Here is a 21918-nt window from a genome sequence, read left to right as displayed (position 1 = left end):
GGTATAACTAGGAGGGTGGGTGGGGGCTGCAGGCATGCTGTGGAGATCAGGAACCCTAGTACCTCAGAACCCCAAGCTTTCAACATACCCAACACAGCAAAGGACTAGCCCCTCTTTTTACCACTGCCCTTGATATTAGAGGCTCCGAGACAGCACCCCAAAATAGCCAAGTAGGGTCCCTGGACTCAAATTCCAGAAACACTGTGTGTGTATCTTCCAAGACCCACAGCCCATGGGTCTTCAAATGCCAGCAGCCTTGAGAACAGACTCATGGACGTTCGTTCCTTTAAAACCGTATTCATTCACTTCACGTTGGATGATGGAAGCTGTGTCCTGGCTCTGTCACTGCCAGATCCAATCCAGCTTCCAAACCTTTAACATCGCCAACAGTTAAACCCCTGTCTCCAGTACCTTATGTCAGTGACTCAGAGGCTGTTGGTCAGCTATGAATCAGACCTAGGCCTGTAACAGTGCCCTTGTTTACCACCTCTTGGTCCCCTGCCTTATGTACACCCCTGCACACACCCACACACACCCCGAAGCCTGAGTTCATCTTTGTTTCTCCCCACAGCCCTCACCTCCCGTTTGTGTTGGCAGTTGATGGGTTTCCCAAGCTGCTGTATATTGCTTATGGAGCTGTGGCACAGAAAACGCCTGAGGCCTTGGGCCTCAGAAATGTTAACAGAAAACACAGTAAGAGCTTTGGCACACAGTTGGCAAGTTATTTTATCTAAAATATGAAAAAGAAAAATAAGCACAGACGCCAGCTCCGTTCTAAAGCACGGCAGGCTTACGGTACGAATAAATCTAGTTGCCGCTGGACAGCGGGGGCGGCTCACTTTTCTCTTCCCTTCCTCTCGGCCTTTCCTGCACTGAGGGATGCCACACAGCCTGGCCTCCTTGGGCGGCCAGCACAGCAGCACTGTCAAGCTGTCCTTCCAGCCAAGGGCTGTCAGAGACTCGGGAGTCCCAGAGAGAGGACAGAGGAAGCCAATGGCTTGCTCTGACGTTGTCTTTGCTTCCGTCATTGCCCCATAGGCAACAGGTTCCAGAGAAAAACCAGAAGAAGAAAAAGAAGACAAAATGGCGAGGAGACAGGGCCACCGGCACTCACAAACTGCAGTGTGTCATCTTGTGACAGCCTGAAGCCCTGGGCAGAGCAACCGTGAACTGCCAGCCCCTGGGACCAGCCCACTGCCTAACTGCACTGAGAACCATTTCTAACCACAGCCCTTGGCTCTGGACTGGGCATAGGAAGGGAATGAGGGAGGAGGGGCAGAAGCAGGCCGGGGGCTGACTTTGCCGCCTCTCCCAGGAGACAGGGCTACAGCTTCCAAACCCTTCGTGTGTTGATTGAGCCCAGTTCCCAGTCTCTTGGTGGGCTTGTTTCTTTTAACTCCATAGGGCTGGTTTGCTATGGAAGTGCTTACCCACATACAACGCACCAGACAAGCCATGAACAAGCTTCCTCCCTGTCCCCGTCCCCAGTGTCTGAGCTCTTGTGTCTTTTGTAGATTTTTAAATTATTTGAGTAATTATTATTTTATTAAAGAGGTCTGTGCCCATTGCCTGGCAAAGCCCCAAGTCTTTGGCAGACCTCTGATAAATGTCTGGAATAGGGCTGTTGTCTTCTTAACCGAGTGTTCTTAGCTGTGCCAAACTCCATCAGGGATGAGAGGCAGAAGTGGGCGGGGATGAGAGGCAGAAGTGGGCGGAGTCTTATCAGAGGCCTGGGGTCAAACCCAGAAAGCAAACAGACCGCTGAGAGGGGGTGGATTTACCTGGAGGGCTTTGGTGCGGTTGAAAAAAACAGCAGAGATTAGAAAATAACCCCCACCACCACCACCACTACATCCCCACCCTCAACCCTACCCCCACTGAAGTGAGAGCTAGCTGGGACTGTTTCACCCCTGGAGGGGATTTCCTTCCCCTGAGAGTGTGGTGAGGCCAGTGACTGGCTTTGCAAAAGGACTCATTTGCTCTCCAGGCAGTGGGTAAATTCTGTGTTCAGATGTGGACAGTGTCCCTGTTTGCTCTCAGACTATGTATTGCTGTGCCTCTGATACAAACTTAGGGACATGTTCAAGGAGGTGAATGTGACACCACCCAGAAAGCTCTGAATGGAAAGCACTCGATGCGGTTATCTCAGAAGCCCCAGGACCTGAAGCCATGTCCACCTGAGTCAGCTGACCATTACCTTTATAAGTCCAGCCAATGAGCAAACCCCTTCTAGCACGAGTGAGCAGTATGGCTGCCTTTCGGGACACAACTGTCTTTGCTCTCTTGGGTCACAGGGGAAGAAAGCTGAGCTGAGGACGTGGTCCACACACTTATTCGAGCAGGGACACCTCCCGCCACGATGCACCCCTCCCTCTCTGGTGCTGCTAGTGGGGTAGAGAGTGGCTTTTTTCCAGCTAAGACCCATATGGAGGGACCGCAAGAACAAAGGGCACCCTGTGAGAGGGTCAGGAGTGGAGGTGGCACAGCGAGTGAGCTCATTTGCCTGCTCACCTTGCAGAACAGAGGCTCCCCCACCAGGCGGCTGGGCCAGTGTGGAGAAAGGAACTCACGGGTGGAAAGCCAAGGAAACCGGGCACCGAGTAGGGTGTCCAGCCTTGTGATTCCTTTCCAACCCAGAAAGCCCTAAATTGTTCACACCCAGGGTCATCAGGACAGAAGGCCCCATGCAAGGGACAACTCTGCTACAGAAGGAAATGACCGATGCTTTTGCTAGCTAGAGATCAAACTTCCTACTTACCAAACTGCCACCCTGCCCCGATTTTTTTTTTTTCTGTTCCTGAAAAGGATACCAGAGGGCATGCCAGATGAGATATCTCACCATTTCTCAGACACCATAATGCTTATGAATATTTTCAACAGGAAAAGGACCAGGCTTTCTCCAGCCCTGGGCTCCCTAAGCCATCCCCATAGCCCCTACAGCCTGGAGAGGGAGAGGACAGATGGAAGGAGGGTCAGGATGCTCTACACTCAGGGTAGCAGCCACTGCCAGAGAAGCCATGTCCTGCCACCTGCTACCTGCTACCAGCACACCCTCGCTTCTGTGGACCAGCGACTCTCCTGTGCCCAGTGGAGACTCTCCCGGAAGCAGGCTAGACCAAAGCCCTGAGGCGTGAGTCACACAGCTAACCAGAAGGGAGGCTCCCAGCACCCCTGCTCCTCTCAGAAGAAGCAGTGCATTCAGGCCCGTCATCCAGGGCATTCATTCTAAACTGCCCATGTCCTAAACTGACCCCACACGCAGGTGGACAAACTGGCTGACATCCGGCCATCTCTGGTTCAGGGCTTTTTCATCTTCCACAATCCCGTTTCCCCGACGTGTGGCATGGGTAGAGGACACTCCAGAATTAGAAATGAGCCCTTTGACAGAGTTTCCAGGGAGGCCGAGTAAAAGACTCAGTGCATCTTCATCACCAACTGACGGGGGGTGGGGGGAGACACGGATGTCAGGAGACCTGGTTGGCTGTGACACCACATGACCGAGGACCCTTTGGGTCTGTACTGAGCTGTCATTCCGAGGTTCCCTCTAGTTTTTTCAGAAATGTGTGTTCCCATCACATCTGGTGTATACCTTCCCCGCAGTCCCCTCACCTCTGCTCTATCGTGTGCCAATTTTCTTCCATTACTCTGCCACCTCTTATAGGTTCGTCTGTCCCCCCTAGCCATCCCCTCTCCCTAGTATGGGGCTATGCTATGGCCCCCTCCTTCCCAAGCACCTTTCCACACAGGGAACATCTGGATGCTTCCCTTAGGAGCTCCCCACGCCCCCTCCATGGCTCTTGCTGTGGAGTACCTGATTGGATGCGTGTTGCCTGTCTCGCCTGCCAGGAGACATGACCCACTGATCATGCCAGCTCTAACCCCAAAGCCCCTCAGAGCCATCGCACTAAGTCCAGAGCCGCAGAGGGGTCCCTCCTTTTAGCAGCCCACCTGGTTGGAGACTCCACCTCGGGTTGGGTTTACCTAGAATGCCGGATACTTGAAACACTGAGCCCTTTGCGTGACAGACAGTATTAGCAGGCGGCCGTTGTCGTGCGAGGAGCGAGAGTGATGCCTGGATATCTTGTTGACGCTTGAGCCTTTTATGTACTTTTTATCAAGTCTTTGTGTATCTCTACTTATTAATAAAGAAACAAACAGAGATCGGGCCTTATTTCCTCTTCCCCAAACACTCCCCATTTTGCGAGTTTTTAGTTCTTTACTGAGGCATGCACCTCTCTGAGAGAACAGCCATGGGCTTAGCCACACCTAAAGCAAAGAGGAAGCACCCTGGCAGCCTTCAGGAGCCTGTAGAGAGGAGACTACCTTATGTCTGTGTGGATGTGTCACCTGTCAATAATAAATCTGATGGCCTATGCCGTGGCAGGAAATAGGAGGTGGGACATCCAGGAGACAGAAGGAGTCTGGGGGAAGAGACTGTAGGAGTTTCTTCAGGGAAGATAGGAAGTTTCGGTCACATGGTACCTGAGCACAGATAACCAGCTACTCGACAGAAAGGAGATTAGAATAAATGGGTTCTTTTAAGTTATGTCTAGTCAGGGAAGAGCCTAGCTATACGGCCGAGGTATTTGTAAATATATTTTGAGTCTGAGTGTGATTTCTGGGAGCATGGGGCTGAGAAAAGGAACCAGACTGTGTTTGTTTGTTTGTTTGTTTTCTACAAAGCCCATGTCCTCAGCAGCTTGCCACGTGTCCCTCTGTCTTTCGTGGGAAACTGTTTTCTTGTGTTCAAAATGGAATTCCTGACCATCCGTCATCCCTCATGCCTGTTTCACCCAACTCCTTGCTTCCCATTCTCAGCCCCTAAGTCTTGGACTTGCTCTCACCTCCCACCTACCCGCTGCCACCTCCCGTCCTGTAAGCAAAGACTGTTCATTCCACCCTGCAAACGTACACCTAGAATCCACCCGTTCCCACTACCTCCCCTGCTGACATGTGAGTCGATGATGCTACCGTTCTTCACGTCCTGCTCTTGTCTTCCCACGATTCACACTCAACCCAGCCAGCACAGAAGTTCTGGGGAAATTTAAAGTGAACTCACTCGTGTCTCCACTCTGTCCACCCCACCGTCACCCTGTAACTTCCCCCACCTCACTTTCCAGGCATGGCAAGGAGGGCTACGCCGTGACACATGAGTAACAGATGAGCTAGATGAGAAGAGCAGCCAAATGTGCTCCTTCACTTGATGTCAAACACTCACTGAGTTCTGGGCCCCACAGCAAGGTCACAGAGACATCAAAACCGGGAGGCAATTTGCTGACTAGTTGAAAACCACAGCGCATATTAGATCCACTTATTACATCACTGTTAAAGAGTGAAGATTTGCCTCCAAAGTCACCCTCCCTTTCTCCCTCTCTCCCCTTCCCCTCCCTCCCCTCCCTTCCTCCCTCTCCCACACATCTCTGTGTGGTCTATGTTCAAGCTGCTGATGCATATGCACATGTCTTTATGTGCTTTTGAAGGTGAGAGGTCAATGTCAGATGTCTTTCTCAGTTTCTCTCTACTTGATTGAGACAGGGTCTCTCACCCACTGTGCCAGGCTGGCTGGCCAATAAGCTCTGGCTGTCTCTGCCTCACCAGCCCTGTGCTGACAGAATGCACACGGCTCACCCAGATTTTACAGGGGTACCGGAATTCAGGAGTTCATGCTTGCACAACAAACATTACCAACAGACCCACCTTCCACCCCCAGAAGGACTATTTGAAGAGTCCACTTTGATTTCATTTGAAGAGGCCACGGATAAAAGGACCCTGGTGTCACAGACATCAACATTGCCATCTCCCTGCAACTTGCTGACATGACCTGGGTCTTGTCACAAGTTTCTCAGTCAGATTCTTCATTTCAACAAGAGCTCAATGATTTGTATAATAACCTGAGCCACATTCAACTCAGGTTTGCTACCTCTGAGCCAAGCTCCCCATCTCCATTTAACCTATGTTGGGTCTCAACCTGTGGGCCTCACCTCTTTGGGGGTCAATGACCCTTTCACAGGGGTTGCCAAAGACTATCAGGAAATATAGATATTTACATTATAACAGTAGCAAAATAGTTGTGAAGTAGCAACAAAAATCATTTTATGGTTGGGGGTCACCACAACACGAGGCACTGTATTAAGGGTCACGGCATTGAGAACCTGAGAACCGCTGCCTTAGAGGAAGGCTCAGCTGTAAACAGCTATAAGAGTCTGCCTAGCAACACCATACACTCAGAACTGTCCTCCATAGTCACCATGTGTGACATAGTCACCATGTGTGACCACCGATTATAGGTAGATTTTGCACAAACGACTAATGGGCTCCCACATGTGTTGTTGTTTTTTTTTTTTAAGATTTATTTATTTATTATATGTAAGTACACTGTAGCTGGAGTCAGATCTTATTACGGATGGTTGTAAGCCACCATGTGGTTGCTGGGATTTGAACTCTGCACCTTCGGAAGAGCAGTCAGGTGCTCTTACCCACTGAGCCATCTCACCATCCCTGTGTTGTTGTTTTATTTTGTTTTGTTTTTCAACTCTTGGGTTTTTCTTAAAATGTAGGCAATAGCCAGCTGAGATGGTGTATGACTTTAATCCCAGCACTCAGGAGGCACAAGCACAGGATACCAGGAAGTTTGGAAGTCAGCCTGTTCTGTACACTGAGTCCCAGGCCATCAGGGGCTACACAGTAAGACCTTATCTCAAAAATCAATCAATCAATCAATCAATCAGTGATCTTGCAGATAGAGGGAAACCTCACCATGCACTGTCCAAGCTGGGAATTCTTCACACATTTAAATAAAGGATAGAGCATTCTATGCAATGGGGATGCTCCTAGTCCCCGGATGTTCCCCCTTTGTAGCTTCTGAGGCTCCAACATCATGCCAAATAGCTCACCACTATGCTTACGTGAACATTTAAGCATATAAAAAGGGCTGAGTCCACACCAGGCAAAGGACCTATGAGGGCTTTCCGTACAGGGCTCAGCTCACCATGCTTTCTCAAAGCCACCTTACTGTTCAGTTCTGAGATCTGTGCCTGGGCTGACAAGCACAGGTAAGATCCTGGGATAAGGGCTTCTCAGTGTGTCCGGAAGATCGGGGGGCTTCAGCATCCGCAGCTCATTTGTTAGAAATAAGCCTTATCCTGCCTCACCCCACACCTCCAGTTGGGCTGAAGCCCTGCACTGTGTTTGACGAGGCCTCCATGACTATCTGATGCTTCCTAAAGTTTGAGAATCACCAGGTCACCAAGTTTCCATCCTGCAGAGATAAACAGCTGCAGGGATGTTTCATCTGCAAGGCAGGGGTGGTCGTATCGGAGGATGATACTCAGGCCATTCCTTTTTGCTTCCCGCATCTAATTAATAAGGGTTCCCCAACGTCTGGAACCAAAGATCCCAGGAGGAGGGTTACTGACCATCACTCCACGGAGTTGCAGGTGCGGTGGCTGACACTTGAAATTGTATGCAAAATGACGGCTACCCTGCCCTCTTCTGGGTTTGTGACAGTCACATTGTGGCAGCTCTCACTGTGCCTGCCACGGGTGCTGCTCTGTATGGAGATGTAGTGGCCTCTCTAGCAGGCTTCTCTGATGCCAGGCTCTTCTGCAGTCTCACAGCCACAGAGAACAGGAAGAGGAAACGAAAGAAGCGAAGATCGAGCTGCTCTGAAGAAGCGCTGACAAAATTGTTAACTGAGTGGACATGTCCCTGTGTGCCCTCCCATGACATCCTGCAGGAGGCGACAGGGTCAAGCTGTCTTTTTCCCAGTTCCCCCTACATGACCAAGTGTGTGCTCCACATGACTCAACTACCTCCTTCCCCACTGTGGTAAACACCACTGTGATATTGTGTGTGTGTGTGTGTGTGTGTGTGATTCTATGTGTGTGTATGTGTGTATATGTATGTGTGATTATTGTATATGTGTGTGATTCTATGTGTGGGTATATGTGAGTGTGTATGTGTGTGATTCTATGTGTGTGTTCATGAGTGTGTGAGTGTATGAGTATGTGTGTGAGTGTGTATGTATGTGTAATTCGATGTATGTATATATGTGAGTGTATATGTGATTCTATGTGTGTGAGTGTGAATGTATGTGAGTGTGAATGTGTGTATGTGTGTGTAATTCTATGTGTATATGTGAGTGTGTGTGCATGTGAGTGTGTGTGAGTGTGTATATGCGTATGAGTGTGTATGTGTGTGTATATGTGCATTTGATGTAGTGCTAGGAATTGAACCCAGAACCTGTTCATTCTAGGCAAGAATTCTACCAGTGACCTAGATTCCCAGGCCCACAGACAACTCTTAATTTTCATTAAAGCAGGTCCTCTTGGAGGCTGGTCACAAACTACAGTGATATTTCATTTGTCTATCTTCCTTGCATGTTTATACCCTCAGGCGCAGGGAAGAAGCTGGTAGCACAGTGGTGATTCCTAGCATTTATGAAATAAATCAATATGGGCTGGTGAGATGGCTCAGTGGGTCAGAACACTGACTGCTCTTCCGAAGGTCCTGAGTTCAAATCCCAGCAACCACATGGTGGCTCACAACCATCTGTGATGAGATCTGACGCCCTCTTCTGGTGTGTACGGCTACAGTGTACTTACATATAATAATAAATATATCTTTGGGCTGGAGCAAGTGGGGCCGGAGAGAGCCCAGCAACCACATGATGGCTCACAACCATCTGTACAGCTACAGTGTACTCATGTACATAAAAATAAATAAATAATCTAAAAAAATAAAATAAATCAATAATTATTATAGACATCAACCTCCATGCCTTAAAACCCAAACATCTCCATTCAAAGGTGCTTTCTTTGTCCCTAGTCCCAGCTTGTCCCAAGGTCACTGCAAATTTCAAATAGCTTCCCATGGTCATGATCTCAAGGAGACCTCTGCATCTGCCTCCATTCCATAGCCTCCCTTCTCAAGTTAACCCCTGCCTCAGTTTCTACAAAGAAAACCCACCTTCAAAACTACCCCTGAACTTTGCTGAAGAATTGTAGGCCCTAAGATGGCCTCTCAGGTGACCTTGGCCACCAGAACCTCTCCCAGCCTAGCTCCTCCCCTATGTCAAACGCCACCCCTGCCCTGCCCCCAACTCAATGCAGATGCTTTTAAAAGCCACATCCCACAATTTCTTCCTAAAGCCTGCAGTTTGCTTAGGCAGGGGATTTTAGGGTGTCGGTTTGCCACTGGTCCAGGGCAGGCCTTGGCCAACCTTACCTGAGTGTTAAGAGTGAAGTGTTCACCCTGTTCTAGCGTAACAACTTTAATAACTATGAATTAGGTACAGGTCCTCAGGCCCTAGCATCTGTCCTCGTCCCCTTGGGGTGGGGGTAGTTAGAACACAGGTTTAATTACTTAGCAGTGTTAATTTACTTTTTAAACAGGTTCCAGGTAATGGTATGCTGCTTGTCTGACATCTCAGAGAACACTGAGAGCGTCCAGGCTTGCATGGCTGAGGACTTCCTGTAAGCCAGACACTGTCGCTGTCTCTCACCCACCTCCATTACTCATGACTGTGGAGTAAGTGACCGTGTGTTCTATAGACAAAGAAACCGCGGCCAACAATGGGCAGAACTGACAGTCTGCTCCTGCGCCCAGTTCTGCTCCTGTAGCCTGTGCTCTGTTCCCACCACCCTGCCACACTGAAGATGGAGCCGGCCCGGGCTGTCTCCCCACACCCATTTTCAATTTCACCCAGGTTCAAGGTTTTCAATGTGTGCCACACTCCCCCCCACCCCCACCCCCGAGTGACTCAGCACAGGACTGTGAGCTTCATCAACAGTCTTTTTCCAGAGTGTCTGCACTAGGACGCCACCCAGAGCAGCCCTCCCTCACCGAGGCCTAGACCTCACCTCCAGTTCTGTCCCCTTACTGCCCTTCCAACTGAGACTCTTCAGGCCAGTGGGCACAACGGGTGAGGTCCAGGGGCATTAAGCTTGCTCCGGGCCTCGGGCACTCTGCCTAGAGAATCTCCCAGAGCCGGGAACCCTAGTGACTGTCACCTTTCCCTGGGGATGGGGGAGTTAGAACACAGGCTTAGGACTTGGCAGCTTTAATTTGCTTTTCTTTTTTTTTTTTGGTTTTTCGAGACAGGGTTTCTCTGTATAGCCCTGGCTGTCCTGGAACTCACTTTGTAGACCAGGCTGGCCTCGAACTCAGAAATCCGCCTGCCTCTGCCTCCCGAGTGCTACTGAGATTAAAGGCGTGTGCCACCACACCTGGGTAATTTGCTTTTTAACAGATCCTGAGTAATAGTATACCGGGCCCTCTGAGAACCATGGACTAGCAAGTCCATGAGACACACGATGAGCTTTTGTTGTTGTTTTTTTGTTTTATTTTGTTTGTGCCCCTAGTCAGTCTCATAGCTTGTAGCAGACCCCAGGTTGCTGCAAATTTCAAATAGTTTCCCAAGATCACACGATCTCATGGTGACCTCTGCATCTGCCTTCTTTCTACAGCTTCACTCCTCAAATGAACCCCCACCTCAGTTTCCACAAAGACAACCCACCCTCATAACCACCTCTGAGCATTGCTGAGGACGCGTAGGTCCTAAGATGACGTCTCAGTTGACCTCTGCTCGGCCATTCTTTTGCTCCAGCAAATGGAGCCCTGGGTGCTAGGCGCTCTGATTTGTTAACAGAGCGGTTCCTTTCTCTCCTCTCAGCTCAGACTTTTGGTTCGCTCTCTGGTTCGCAGCATGTAGAGCGGCGTCCAGTGCGCACACCTCCTAGGGCTAGCTTGTCTGTGCTGCTGTCTGGTGACCTTAGCCACGTGGTCCAACCTTCCGCATGTCTCAGCTTAACGTCAAACTTTAACTGAGTCGATGTTAACAATACTTCTTCTTTCTTTCTTTCTTTCTTTTTTTTTTTAAACAATACTTCTTAAAGCCTTAGACTATTATTGGACTTAAATGCTAGACTATCGTTAGGCTTGAATTTAGTATATGCTTTTGGAATAATGATTGACATATAGAAATTCTAAATGCCTGAGTCAGAACCCCGGGACCCAGGCAGTCTTTTGTTGCCCTCTCTTGTCTGGCTCCTGGCTCAGCTCTTCCCATCTCTCCTTGTCAATCGAAGTAGATCAGAAGCATATATGCACCCCTACAATCTCAGGTGGGAGGTGCCTGAGAACAGCCTGCTCTGTAACACGTTGGCATTTAGTCTAAGCTCCGCCCCACAGTTACCTGGCAACAGCCAGGTGTGTCTGACTCACTATAAAAGGGGCTGCTTGCCCCTCCTCTCTCTCTTGCTCTCCTAGCCTTGTTTCCTTACCCTCTTCCCCCTCTCTCCACATTCCCCTCCCCCTCTCTCCACATTCCCCTTCCCCTCTCTCTACATGCTCATAGCCGCCCCCCCCCTCTCCTCCCCTCCCCATGCCCTGAATAAACCCTATTCTATACTGTATGGCTGGTCCCTCAGGGGGAAGGGATGGACCCACAGAGGCACCCCCTTCCCCCACACCATACTGCACCTCCCTCCACCAAGCATATTCCTCTCTCCTTCTCTTTTTACAAAACACAACACAAGTTTCAGGTCAACCCAGAATACAACTCTAGTTCAATTAAAAAAAAAAAAAAGTCCAGCCAGAGAGATGTCTCCGGAAGGTGTGCACTTCACAGGTCTGAAGGCTGGGTCTATGTAAGAAGTGGAGGGTGGGCCTACTACCTTCTGAGCCAATCAACCGCCATCTTGGGAAGTTGGGCTGCGTGCTCTTGCAGGAGGGTTATCTCAGCTGGGTTCCTTAACTCTCTACTCCTCCTCATTGAGGGGTGGGAAGGGCCACGAGACCCTCACCTGAGCGACCTACTACCTATTGTATGAAACTCTGCCTTAGTTGCTGATGACCTCCAGGAGGGGTTGGGATCTATAGTCAGGGAAAGACCAAGGGGAAAGGGGCTCTAACTGTGTGTGTGTGGCTCCAGGAGGCCCTCCTTTCTGCTGGGTAAAGTGACCAAGCCCGCTCAGTCAATCAACAGGTTCTCCAGCACAGGAGTGAGGATTAAAAAGAAAAAAAAAAAAGACAGTTAGACAGCATTGTAGCATGACTCCAGTCAATTCTAAGACTGAAGGCAAATTTAATTTTCCCAATCTGCTTTTTATACCATTTTAATTACATGCAAGTATGAAGGGCGAGCAGTACTATAAGGAACTAGAAAGACAATGGTCAAGGACCAAGCAGGACAATAAATACAAAGCCCAGGATCACTCCAGTGAACGCTGTTTCTAAGGCTGATCAAGATATCTGAGCCTACTTCTCTGTTCTATCCTAAAGCCAGATTCTTACTTCCCTGTCCTTGGCCAATGTCAGGTCCCTGCCTGAACTTACTTCTTTGTCAGGCTCTAATGTCAGATTCCTGCCTGAGCTTACTTCCTTGTCATGGCCAATGTCAGATCCCGGTCAGAAGCCCATTTCCTTGTCCTTGGTCAATGACAGACTCCTGCCAAGCAGCACCCCAGAAGGCTCTCCACAGTAAAGACTTTCCAAGTGAAGGAAAACCCCTGACGCGCTTGGTAAGTAATTGCTCACTTATGCTCTGTAAGGAAGCCCACTAAATGTATTGGTTTTCCAGAGTGAACTCTAATAGAACAGTACCTTAGTTTGTCTTGGGGACCTTAGGAGGAAGTACTTAGAGAGAGAGAGAGAGAGAGAGAGAGAGAGAGAGAGAGAGAGAGAGAGAGAAGAGGCTGGCTATAAGCATGTGGAGAGAGAGGGGGGAAGGGAATGGAGGGATGGGGGAAGGAAGGGATGAGGGGATGAGAGGACAGAGCAGGAGCAGGAAGAAGACAAGAGCAAGAGAGAGAGGAGGGGGCAAGCAGCCCCTTTTTATGGAGAGTCAGACACACCTGGCAGTTGCCTGGTAACTGTGGGGCGGAGCTTAGACAAAATGCTAATGGTGGTGGTACACACCTTTTCAAGGCAGGGTTTCTCTGTGTAGCCCTGGCTATCCTAGAACTAAGTCTACAGACCAGGCTATCCTCAAATTCACAGAGATCCACCTGCCTCTGCCTCCTGAGTGCTGGGATTAAATCAGGCATGCTCCACCATTGCCTGGGGGGTGGTGCACACGTTTAATCCCAGCACTGGGAAGCAGAGGCAGGTGGATCTCTGTGAGTTCTAGACTAGGCTGGTCTTTACAGTGAGTTCCAGGCAAGCCGGGGCTATACAATAAGATCCTGTCTCAAAAAGTAAAATAAACAAAATAAAATAAGCCCAGTAAAATCTAGATTTCAGCCTAAAGTCTTCTACCCCCAAAATTCTACTCTCTTCTAGGAAATAGAAATGCGAGGTTGGTAAAGATGATCTTTGCATCCGTAAACCAAAGTGTGTCAAGGACCTCGCTGAATCACGGTTAGGGTATGGCTAAATAACTAAATACTACATCAGCATAACAAAGGCTGGTGCCGTAGCCTTAAAATCTTCATTTCCTGAACCCTCCCAGCTCTGGAGGTTGCAACCTCTTTTGAAAGACCTGGGCGCCCCTAGATGTCACAGGCCTGTTGGCGAAGATAGACTGGGGACTCTGACTCCATCCCTTGCTAACCCCCTGGGTAGTATATGTTCACTATGCCTCTCTGTGCTGATGACTTTATGGGCCGGGGTTTTGTCCTCTGATGCTGGAATTACATGACTACCCACCTCTAGGGCTAATGTGGGGATCAAACGGCCTAATGCGTTCTAAGATTCTAGCAAAGTATCCTGACCACGGGCTTCTCCGCCTGCAGTATTTGATATTTCTATGATTACTGTCATTACTCTCTCTACTTGACAGTCCTTCTGGGCTCTTAAGAAAGCCTGGCAAGCTGGGACAGTGCCTATATTGACCACCAGAGGGCGCCATTGTAGAGCGGGGGAAAAAAGCCCAGCATCTCCAGACTTAGCTCTGTGCCAAAGCTCAGGTACCTCAGCCTGCTTGTCTCCTTTCTTGCCCTTTCTCCTTTCTGTGGGATTACCTAACCTTGTAAACCTCTGGTAACAGAGAAATATACATTTGGAGTTCAAGTCCACCATTTCCATGTGTCAAATGTTTGTCAAACCCCCGGACCAAATTCTCATCTAGACAACTGTTCCTTCTGGAACTAGACTTTGCCACCCTAGGGTTGTCCGGCTCTTCTGGACACTTTGTGCCTAAGGCTCAGCTCCAGTTCCTCACAGTTGACTTCATGTGCCTTCTGGAGACTTTCCGTACAGTTCTACATATGGAGAGAGCGTCTTCCTTGCATCCAGTCAGCTTCTTCAGTTAGAAAACCATCTACATCTCGACAGTTCCAGTTTTCCCTGACCTCTGGCTTTCCTGCACATTCTAGATTCAGTATCCAATAGTGTCTGGTGAGGGCCTCTTCTGCGGATGGAGCTTCAGAGAAAGTTTCCCAAGTCCACGTCTGGGTTGGTAGCCTTCAAAGTGTACTCCTGTTACAAAGGGCACATTCTTGGGACTTGTAAAGAACGGACGTTCTCCAGACCCACTGCATCTCAGTCTCTGGGGTGAGGCTGGAAGGGTAGGTGGGGAGAGCTTGTGGGGTAGCATGGGGTCATTGAGGACGTCCTGGCTTGCACACCTCCCCACTTTGAGAGTGGCAGGATCCCTTCCACAGACAGGTGAGGCTGCTCTTGTAATGCCTCAACAGTCCAACTTATAATTGACCAGGATGAGCTTTTCCCTGTCGGACATCACATTAAGCATCCCCCCCCCCCATATGTTGGTATGGGACACTGTTGTGGCTTTAGCCTTCATCCTTGATGAAAAGATGTCATATTTTGTTATAGTTGCTTAGCGAAGAGCCCTGACTTATGACAGCCCACTATCAGATAATGTGATTCTGCTGTGATACTGTCTCCTTCAAGGCTGGGAGAGGTTGCATTGGGACCCACAAGGGAGTGGAGAGAAGGCAGGCAGCATTTTCTTTGCCCCGTGAGACCAGCCCTGTGTAACAGCAAGGGAAAGGAGAAGGGGATGCTCTGGGGAAGGAGAGGCGCAGAGCTACTCACTAGGAAGGTCACCGGCAAATCTCCAGGTAGGCTCCTGCGGCAAGTGCGAAGGGCTCCACTCCCCACACTCACCCCCAAGAAAGGTTTTATAGTGCTCAGAACTGTCCTCCAAACGCAGGCAGCACACATACTAAGGGAGAAAGAGAGACCTAGTATCTGAGAATATGGCTCAACGGCCGTCTGTTAATAAGACTGGAAGCTTCTGGAATACACTTTATTTTATTTTAGTTATGTGTGTGTGTGTGTGCCCATGCCCATATGAGTACTCATGTGTGCACATCCATCCGGTGGCCAGAGGTTTTGGTGTCTTTCCCCCCAATCATTCTTACACTTTTTATTTATTTATTTATTTATTTAAAGACAAGATCGCTCACTGAATCTAGAACTCTCCAGTCCAGCTACACATGGCCAGCAAGTCTTGGGGAATCCTCCTGCCTCTGTCTCCCCAGCAGTAAGGTTCCAGTACAAGCTCCCACATCCATATATCTAACATCGGTGCCGGGGAATCCGAAGGGAGGTTCTTGTGCTTGCATGGCAAGGACTTTATCGGCCAAGCTCTGCCCCCAGTCTTTGATTCTTTTTTTTTTTTTTTTTTTTTTTTTTTTTTGGTTTTTCGAGACAGGGTTTCTCTGTATAGCCCTGGCTGTCCTGAAATTCACTTTGTAGACCAGGCTGGCCTCGAACTCAGAAATCCGCCTCTTTGATTCTTTTTAAAATTCAAATGCAGGTGGATTAAACAGCAGCCCCCAATGGCTCACTTTCTTCTTGCCAAGATAGCATGCATGACAAAAAAACAAAAACAAAAGCAAAACAAAACAGGGAAGATTAATTTTGTTCACAGTTTCAAAGGTTTCAGGACGTGCTCGCCTGGCCCCATCTCTCTGGCCTGTAGCAAGGCAGCAAGTACATCATGGCAGGGAGCATGTGCTGGAGGCTTGTCACCTCATGGCAAACAGGAGGCAAAGGAGAGAAGGATGAAGGATAAGATACAGCACCAAAGGACTTTCCCTCCTTCCTCCAGTCAGCCAGTTTCCTCCTCCTCTTCCTCCACTTCCTCCTCTTCCTCCTCCTCCTCCTCCTCCTCCTCCTCCTCCTCCCCCTCAACTGCCTAGACCCTCCCAACATAGCACACCATCCCAGTACCAAGTGTTCATCCCATCAGCCTATGGGGGACATTTCATAGACAAACCATAACAGGCCCCACACAGATATGTCTATACCCCGAGCTCCAGTAAATGTAACCTTATTTGGAAATAGGTCTTTGTAGAAGTGGTGAAAGGTCTCATGGGTTTGTCTGAATTTCAAGGAGGCCAATGACTGATGCCCTTATATGACATAGGAGAGGAGATTGGAAGCCAAGGGTAGAGGGGTTTGTGAAGACAGGCAGATGTTGCAGTATCTACATGCCAAACATGTATCTACATACCAATAAACTCCAAGGAGTTCTAGAGTGATTAGAAACTAAGAAAGAGATGGGGCCATACTGGAGCCTCAGAAGGGGCTAGTCCTGGGGCTGGAGAAATGGCTCAGTGGTTAACAGTGCTTGCTGCTCTCCCAGAGGACCTGAGTTTGGTTTGAAGCATTCACATCAGCTGGCTTACAACTCTGTAACTCCCCAGCACCAGGGTTTCTGTACCTTCTGCTAGTCTCCTTGGACACATACAAATGTGGCTCATACTCACATGGGTGTTCATATGCACATGCAAGTAATAATAACATCAAAATTATTTAAAGAAGAAAAGAAAAGGGCTGGTGAGATGGCTCAGTGGGTAAGAGCACCCGACTGCTCTTCCGAAGGTCCAGAGTTCAAATCCCAGCAACCACATGGTGGCTTATAACCATCCGTAACAAGATCTGACTCACTCTTCTGGAGTGTCTGAAGATAGCTACAGTGTACTTACATATAATAAATAAATAAATCTTTAAAAAAAAAAGAAGAAGAAGAAGAAAAGAAAAGAAAAACTAGTCCTCTCAACACCGGACTTTGCATTTCTGGGCTTGACAACTATGGGGAAGTTAACAGTTGCTGCCTTCAGGCTCTCAGCAGAGACCCAAGGGCAAGATCAAGGGCTCATCCCAGGAGAGACCCTGTTTCTCCGCCAGATCACTGGAATACCATATCTCCATTTCCAGGCCATGGTAACATCGCCACCATCACAAACTATGACAAAGAATGGTACCGGGGATCTTGGGAACACTCGGCTGCAGCACAGCACAAGACAGAGACCCAGGACTGGCATCTGCCATCATAGCCCAGGTGCTGGCACAGCTGTCCCCACTCTCAGCTCCTCTATCCTTCCCCATCTCCATGGGTGATCAGCTGCCTCGAGAAGATGGCTGAATTCAAGAAGTTTCTCCACACCCAGTAAATATGGTGACAGCACAGCCACCACAAAGCAACTTGCAACTGTCGTGGGGTCACATGCCCAAAACCCAACAGGGGCTGAACTGCAGGATATGATCTAGGAAGCAGATGCTGATAACAGCACCGTGGGCTGCTCGGAATTTTTTTACTATGATATCGAGATAAAAGATAGAGAGCCTAGAGGTCCTTGACGTCCCGATAGATAGATAAAAGGTAGAGAGAAAATAAAGATGCTGAGGCTTCTGAGTCTTTGGTGGTGTTGGAGACGGTTACAGCAACGCAGCGGAGCTACGCCACGTGCTGATATGAAATCATCAGAGACACAGAAGTCGGCAGAGATGGGTGGTCAGCTGTGGAGAGCTTACACAGATGACGGTCATAAAATCAAGATCAACTTACAGACAACTCCCGCCTCCAAAAGGGTGTGACTGAATCCTTTACATCACTACGGCAACAACAAGAAGGTCCTGTATTTGTCTTGTTTCTAGTTAACAAAAGAGAGGTCAAGTTACCTTCTGCTTGTATTGGTGGATAGTCCTGCTATGGAAGCCTTCTTGGTTTCCTGACAGACTTGCTTTTCCTCAGTGATAAAGAAGCTCCTAGAGGTATCCTTAAGATTCTCTTTATGAATTCCAGCAACAGGGCTGAGTAGAAGAAGTTGTATGTGCTCCAGCCTAAGACACTGAGTTTGGTCCCCAAAAACCCACAACGGAAGAAGAGACCTGATTCCCAAACACTGTCCTCTGGTCTCTGCACGCACATTGCAGCATGTGCCTGCCTCCCCCGAATGGTAAACCCACACAATAGTAACAAGTAAAATGCCTCTGAAAAGCCCCACTTGCTAACGCTTAATAGCTTGGGCTGGTCAAGTTTTTCATTCACGTAGCTTGGTGTTTAAGCATAGTCGAGTGTCTGTATTGACCCTGACAGTTTGACAAATCCAAACCCTATTCAATGAGCTCTAGTTCAATATGAGCACTAGCGTATGCCGCCATAGATTGTTTTCAGGGAAAACCATATGCATCTCAAGCTGATTTAATTCCAGCTAATATGCAAGAAATGAGTGAGTTAGACAAAGGGTGTGTGTGTGTGTGTGTGTGTGTGCAAATGTGTGAGTGTGTGTATGTGTGGTGTTACAACAGACACCACTGAAATCCAGAGAATATTTAGAAATTATTCTGCAAACTTATACTCCAGGCTGGAGAGACGGCTCAGTGGTTAAGAGCACTGACTGATCTTCCAGAGGTCCTGAGTTCAAATCCCAGCAACCACATGGTGGCTCACAACCATCTGTAATGATATAGGATACCCTCTTCTGGTGTGTCTGAAAACAGTTACAGTGTACTTACATATAATAAATAAATAGATCCTTAAAAAAATATATTTTGTAGGAGCTGAGAGACAACAAGTAGCCAAGCCCATGGCACTCAGGTTTGATTCCCAGCAACCACCTGTGACTCCAGTTTCCAGGACATCCAATGCTCTCTTCTGGCCTTCATGGGCACCAGGCAGATATGTGATGCTCAGATATTCATGAGGTGAACACATGAGACATATAAGATAAAAATAAATCCTTAGAGACTGTGTGAATAAGACCTGTTTGAGAAGTTTCCAACTGCAAATTCAGTTCTGTTCTGTTTGTTATTGCTCTCCCTTAATGTAGATACCAGTTTCAACTTCTTCAATATCTGTGAGGGGAAGCAGTAGAGGACAGGGAGTAAGCAGCAGCCATGAGAAGAGTCCTCAAGTCATCGGGGAAGGGAGATAGTAATGCATACATGTGATATGACAGGAGAAGGACTGAGTGTAGGGGAAGATTTAAAGTGAGGTGGGGGTGGAGGATGGGTGAAGAGGGAGGGGGAGGGGTTAACTAAAACCAAGGTTATGTGAAAAGTGTGAAAACTACTTTATAGCTATATATACACAGGAGTCTGAATGGAAGTACTCTACAGATGTAGATAATGCTGCTCCCAGATGCCAGAAGTTAGTAAACTAAAACCCAGAGCCATATGAGATCCCTCCCTATGAGTCATTAGCCGGGAAGGCCTCAGAGGGCCACAAAACAACACAGGATATTGGCATTGCTCTTTGTTGCCCACAGGAACTAGGTTGTAAGGATCTGTTGCTGAAGAAACTGTAAGCTTTTGTTGTAGGGTACAGAGAACTCAGCCTGGCACTGAACAGGAAGCTTCCTGCTTGGTGACTAACAGTCATAGTGCCTGAAGGTGCTGTGTAGTCTTCTGGGGGAAGAAAAGTCACCCAAACTCTTTTCTCAGCTGTGGACTCTGGGTTCTACTTACTGACCTGCTCGGAGAGCTAGCTCCATCGGTGCAGCAATGTAGGACTGTCAAGGGCAAGCAAACGTTTTCTGCTTGGCGTTCATTATAGGAGGGAATTCTTGTCTGGCGCAAGCCGCTTACTGGTTTGCTGTTTGCTTTTTCATACCACCCAGGATCACCTGCCCAGGGGTAATGTCACCCATGGAGAGCTGCACCCTCCCACATCAGTCAGCCATCAAGAAAATGCCCTTATAGACATGCCCACAGGCCAATCTGATGGAGGCAACATCTCAGTTGAAGTTCCTTCCTCCTAGGTTGTGTTGACAAAAACCCAGTACACGGCACCCCACATCTACGTACATATCACCCACACGAGAATAATAAATGGAGGTTTAAATGCTTAAAAGAATTCTGAAGAGTACTCACCTCTGAGCATGAGTTTTATATGTGACTTGCTGGGTTGATTTATATGCCTTGTATCTGGGCTTACATTTGGTGAGTTTATAGATGTTAAAACTGGTAAAAGTTGACCAATATATTCTTTATTATTGGTGTATACTTACTAATATAATAAACAAATATGTAATAAAGCTTATGTGACACCTTTATATAGGGTTCTCAGCTTCCTGGGTGCTGGGATTGTGACTGTGGCCTATCATATCGGGCTATACAATATAATATTGATACATGTTATCAATCTGTTGTGTTACAGTCTTGTAGGATGTAACTGTAGCTATGTTTAGAAGGAGGACTAAGATGGCTGGAGAGATGACTCAGTGGTTAAGAGGACTGACTGTTCTTCCAAAGATCCTGAGTTCAAATCCCAGCAACTACATGGTGGCTTACAGCCATCTGTCATGGGATTTGGTACCCTATTTTGGTGTGTCTGAAGACAGCTATATATAAATAAAATAAATACATCTTAAAAAAAGAAAAACTGTCATTCTTTTTTTTTTTAAATGAGGACTAGCATTCTAGGTGCAAAAAATGTCTTTAGAGAAGATAGGTTAAAATGATTTCTATCTCAAGAAACTAACAAAAGGAAAAACTATCAAAGAAACCTCAACCAAAGAAAGAGTAAAAAATAAAATAGAAGCCAGTGCGATCAAATCATAAAGAGACATGCAAGAGGCATGAGGAGAGGAATCAAAATGTGGTTGTTTGGAAAGCCTTCAGTGAGACTGATAAAGGAAACAAAGGAAGATATCACAATTATAAAACAAATATTAGTGCAGGTCCCACAGACATAAAAAGAAACCCTAGTGCCCGTCACATGCATGCCAGTACATTTAACTCAGGCAGTTTAAACATTGCTTGAAAATAGCTTCATAATAAATAAGTTGGAAAGTGCTGCGCATGCCTGCTTGTGCTCCCTTGTGCACCGAGCTGGACTGGAGGGAGGGAAGCTTAGCCTGTGTCGGTCAGTGAGGTGCAGGATCTAGGTCGGCGATGAATCCACAGGCAATAAACACACCTGGGAACAGCCTCAGAGTATTAGTTCGTTTGTTAGGGGTAGAGAGGGGTGTGTATGCCCCTGGGGAGGTGGCCAGGGTCTCTGGCACCAGGTTTGTGTGGCCGTGCACCATTGGCCAGGGCAGGGGTGTTGAAAGATGCTTCATCTACATACTCCAGGACTGTAGGGTGTGTGTGTGTGTGTATGTGTGTGTGTGGCAGGGGTGAGGGCTTATAGGGTCAAACAAGTAGTGACGCCTGATAACTGTCAGGGAAATAGATTGTCACTAGACTCGATGGTGGGGAAGCCAGCTTCATGGCCCCAGGTTGGGAGGGGGAAGCAGCCACCTCCTGCTGATCTCATGTTTGAGGTATCCAGGGTTGAAGCGCCCTTGGCCTTTTTTTTTTTTTCTGTAACGCTGAGCCATTGTCCCACAGGAAAGTATAACAGATTTTATAAAAAGAAAATCTTCACATCTTATGCACATCAAAGCAATTGAACGTGAAATATAGGCGCACCAAGTTGGGTCCCATGACCGGAAGTAGAACTTTCTGCCCGTGTAGAGTTGGGCAGAATGGGCCACCTGCTAGCGGACAGGAGAGCAATGAAGACCGAGGCTTCCCATTTCTTACTTGGCCCTTTCCCTGCAGAGGCAGCGTGTAGATTTCCCCATGCTATCACTCATGACTCGGTGATGGTAGTGACTGGGAGCACCCCCCCCCCCCCACCCCCCATGGAGAGAAGTCTAAGTGTCTGTGTGGATTACCTGAAAGTCCGAAGATCTTCCCCACAGGACACAACTAACCACACTGGCGTCTGCAGTG

At 48.2% G+C, this 21918-nt stretch overlaps 1 protein-coding gene across 2 annotated transcripts in view; it reads left to right on the top strand.

Annotated features, from left to right (window-relative positions):
- The window catches only part of Mras (muscle RAS oncogene homolog), a 57436-nt gene extending 53275 nt beyond the window's left edge, over window positions 1-4161 (top strand). For both annotated transcript variants that reach the window (XM_029543456.1, XM_021206359.1), the window contains exon 6: window positions 1039-4161. In XM_029543456.1, coding sequence (XP_029399316.1) covers window positions 1039-1138 — 100 coding nt within the window. In that variant the 3' untranslated portion in view covers window positions 1139-4161. The remainder of the gene's footprint in view (window positions 1-1038) is intronic.
- The last annotated feature ends 17757 nt before the right edge of the window (window positions 4162-21918 follow it).

Source organism: Mus pahari, chromosome 10 (genome assembly GCF_900095145.1).
Source record: "Mus pahari chromosome 10, PAHARI_EIJ_v1.1, whole genome shotgun sequence".
In the NCBI taxonomy this organism is placed as follows: domain Eukaryota; kingdom Metazoa; phylum Chordata; class Mammalia; order Rodentia; family Muridae; genus Mus; species Mus pahari.
Note: the sequence above shows the minus strand (reverse complement) of the source record. Positions and strands in the feature narration are given on the sequence as shown.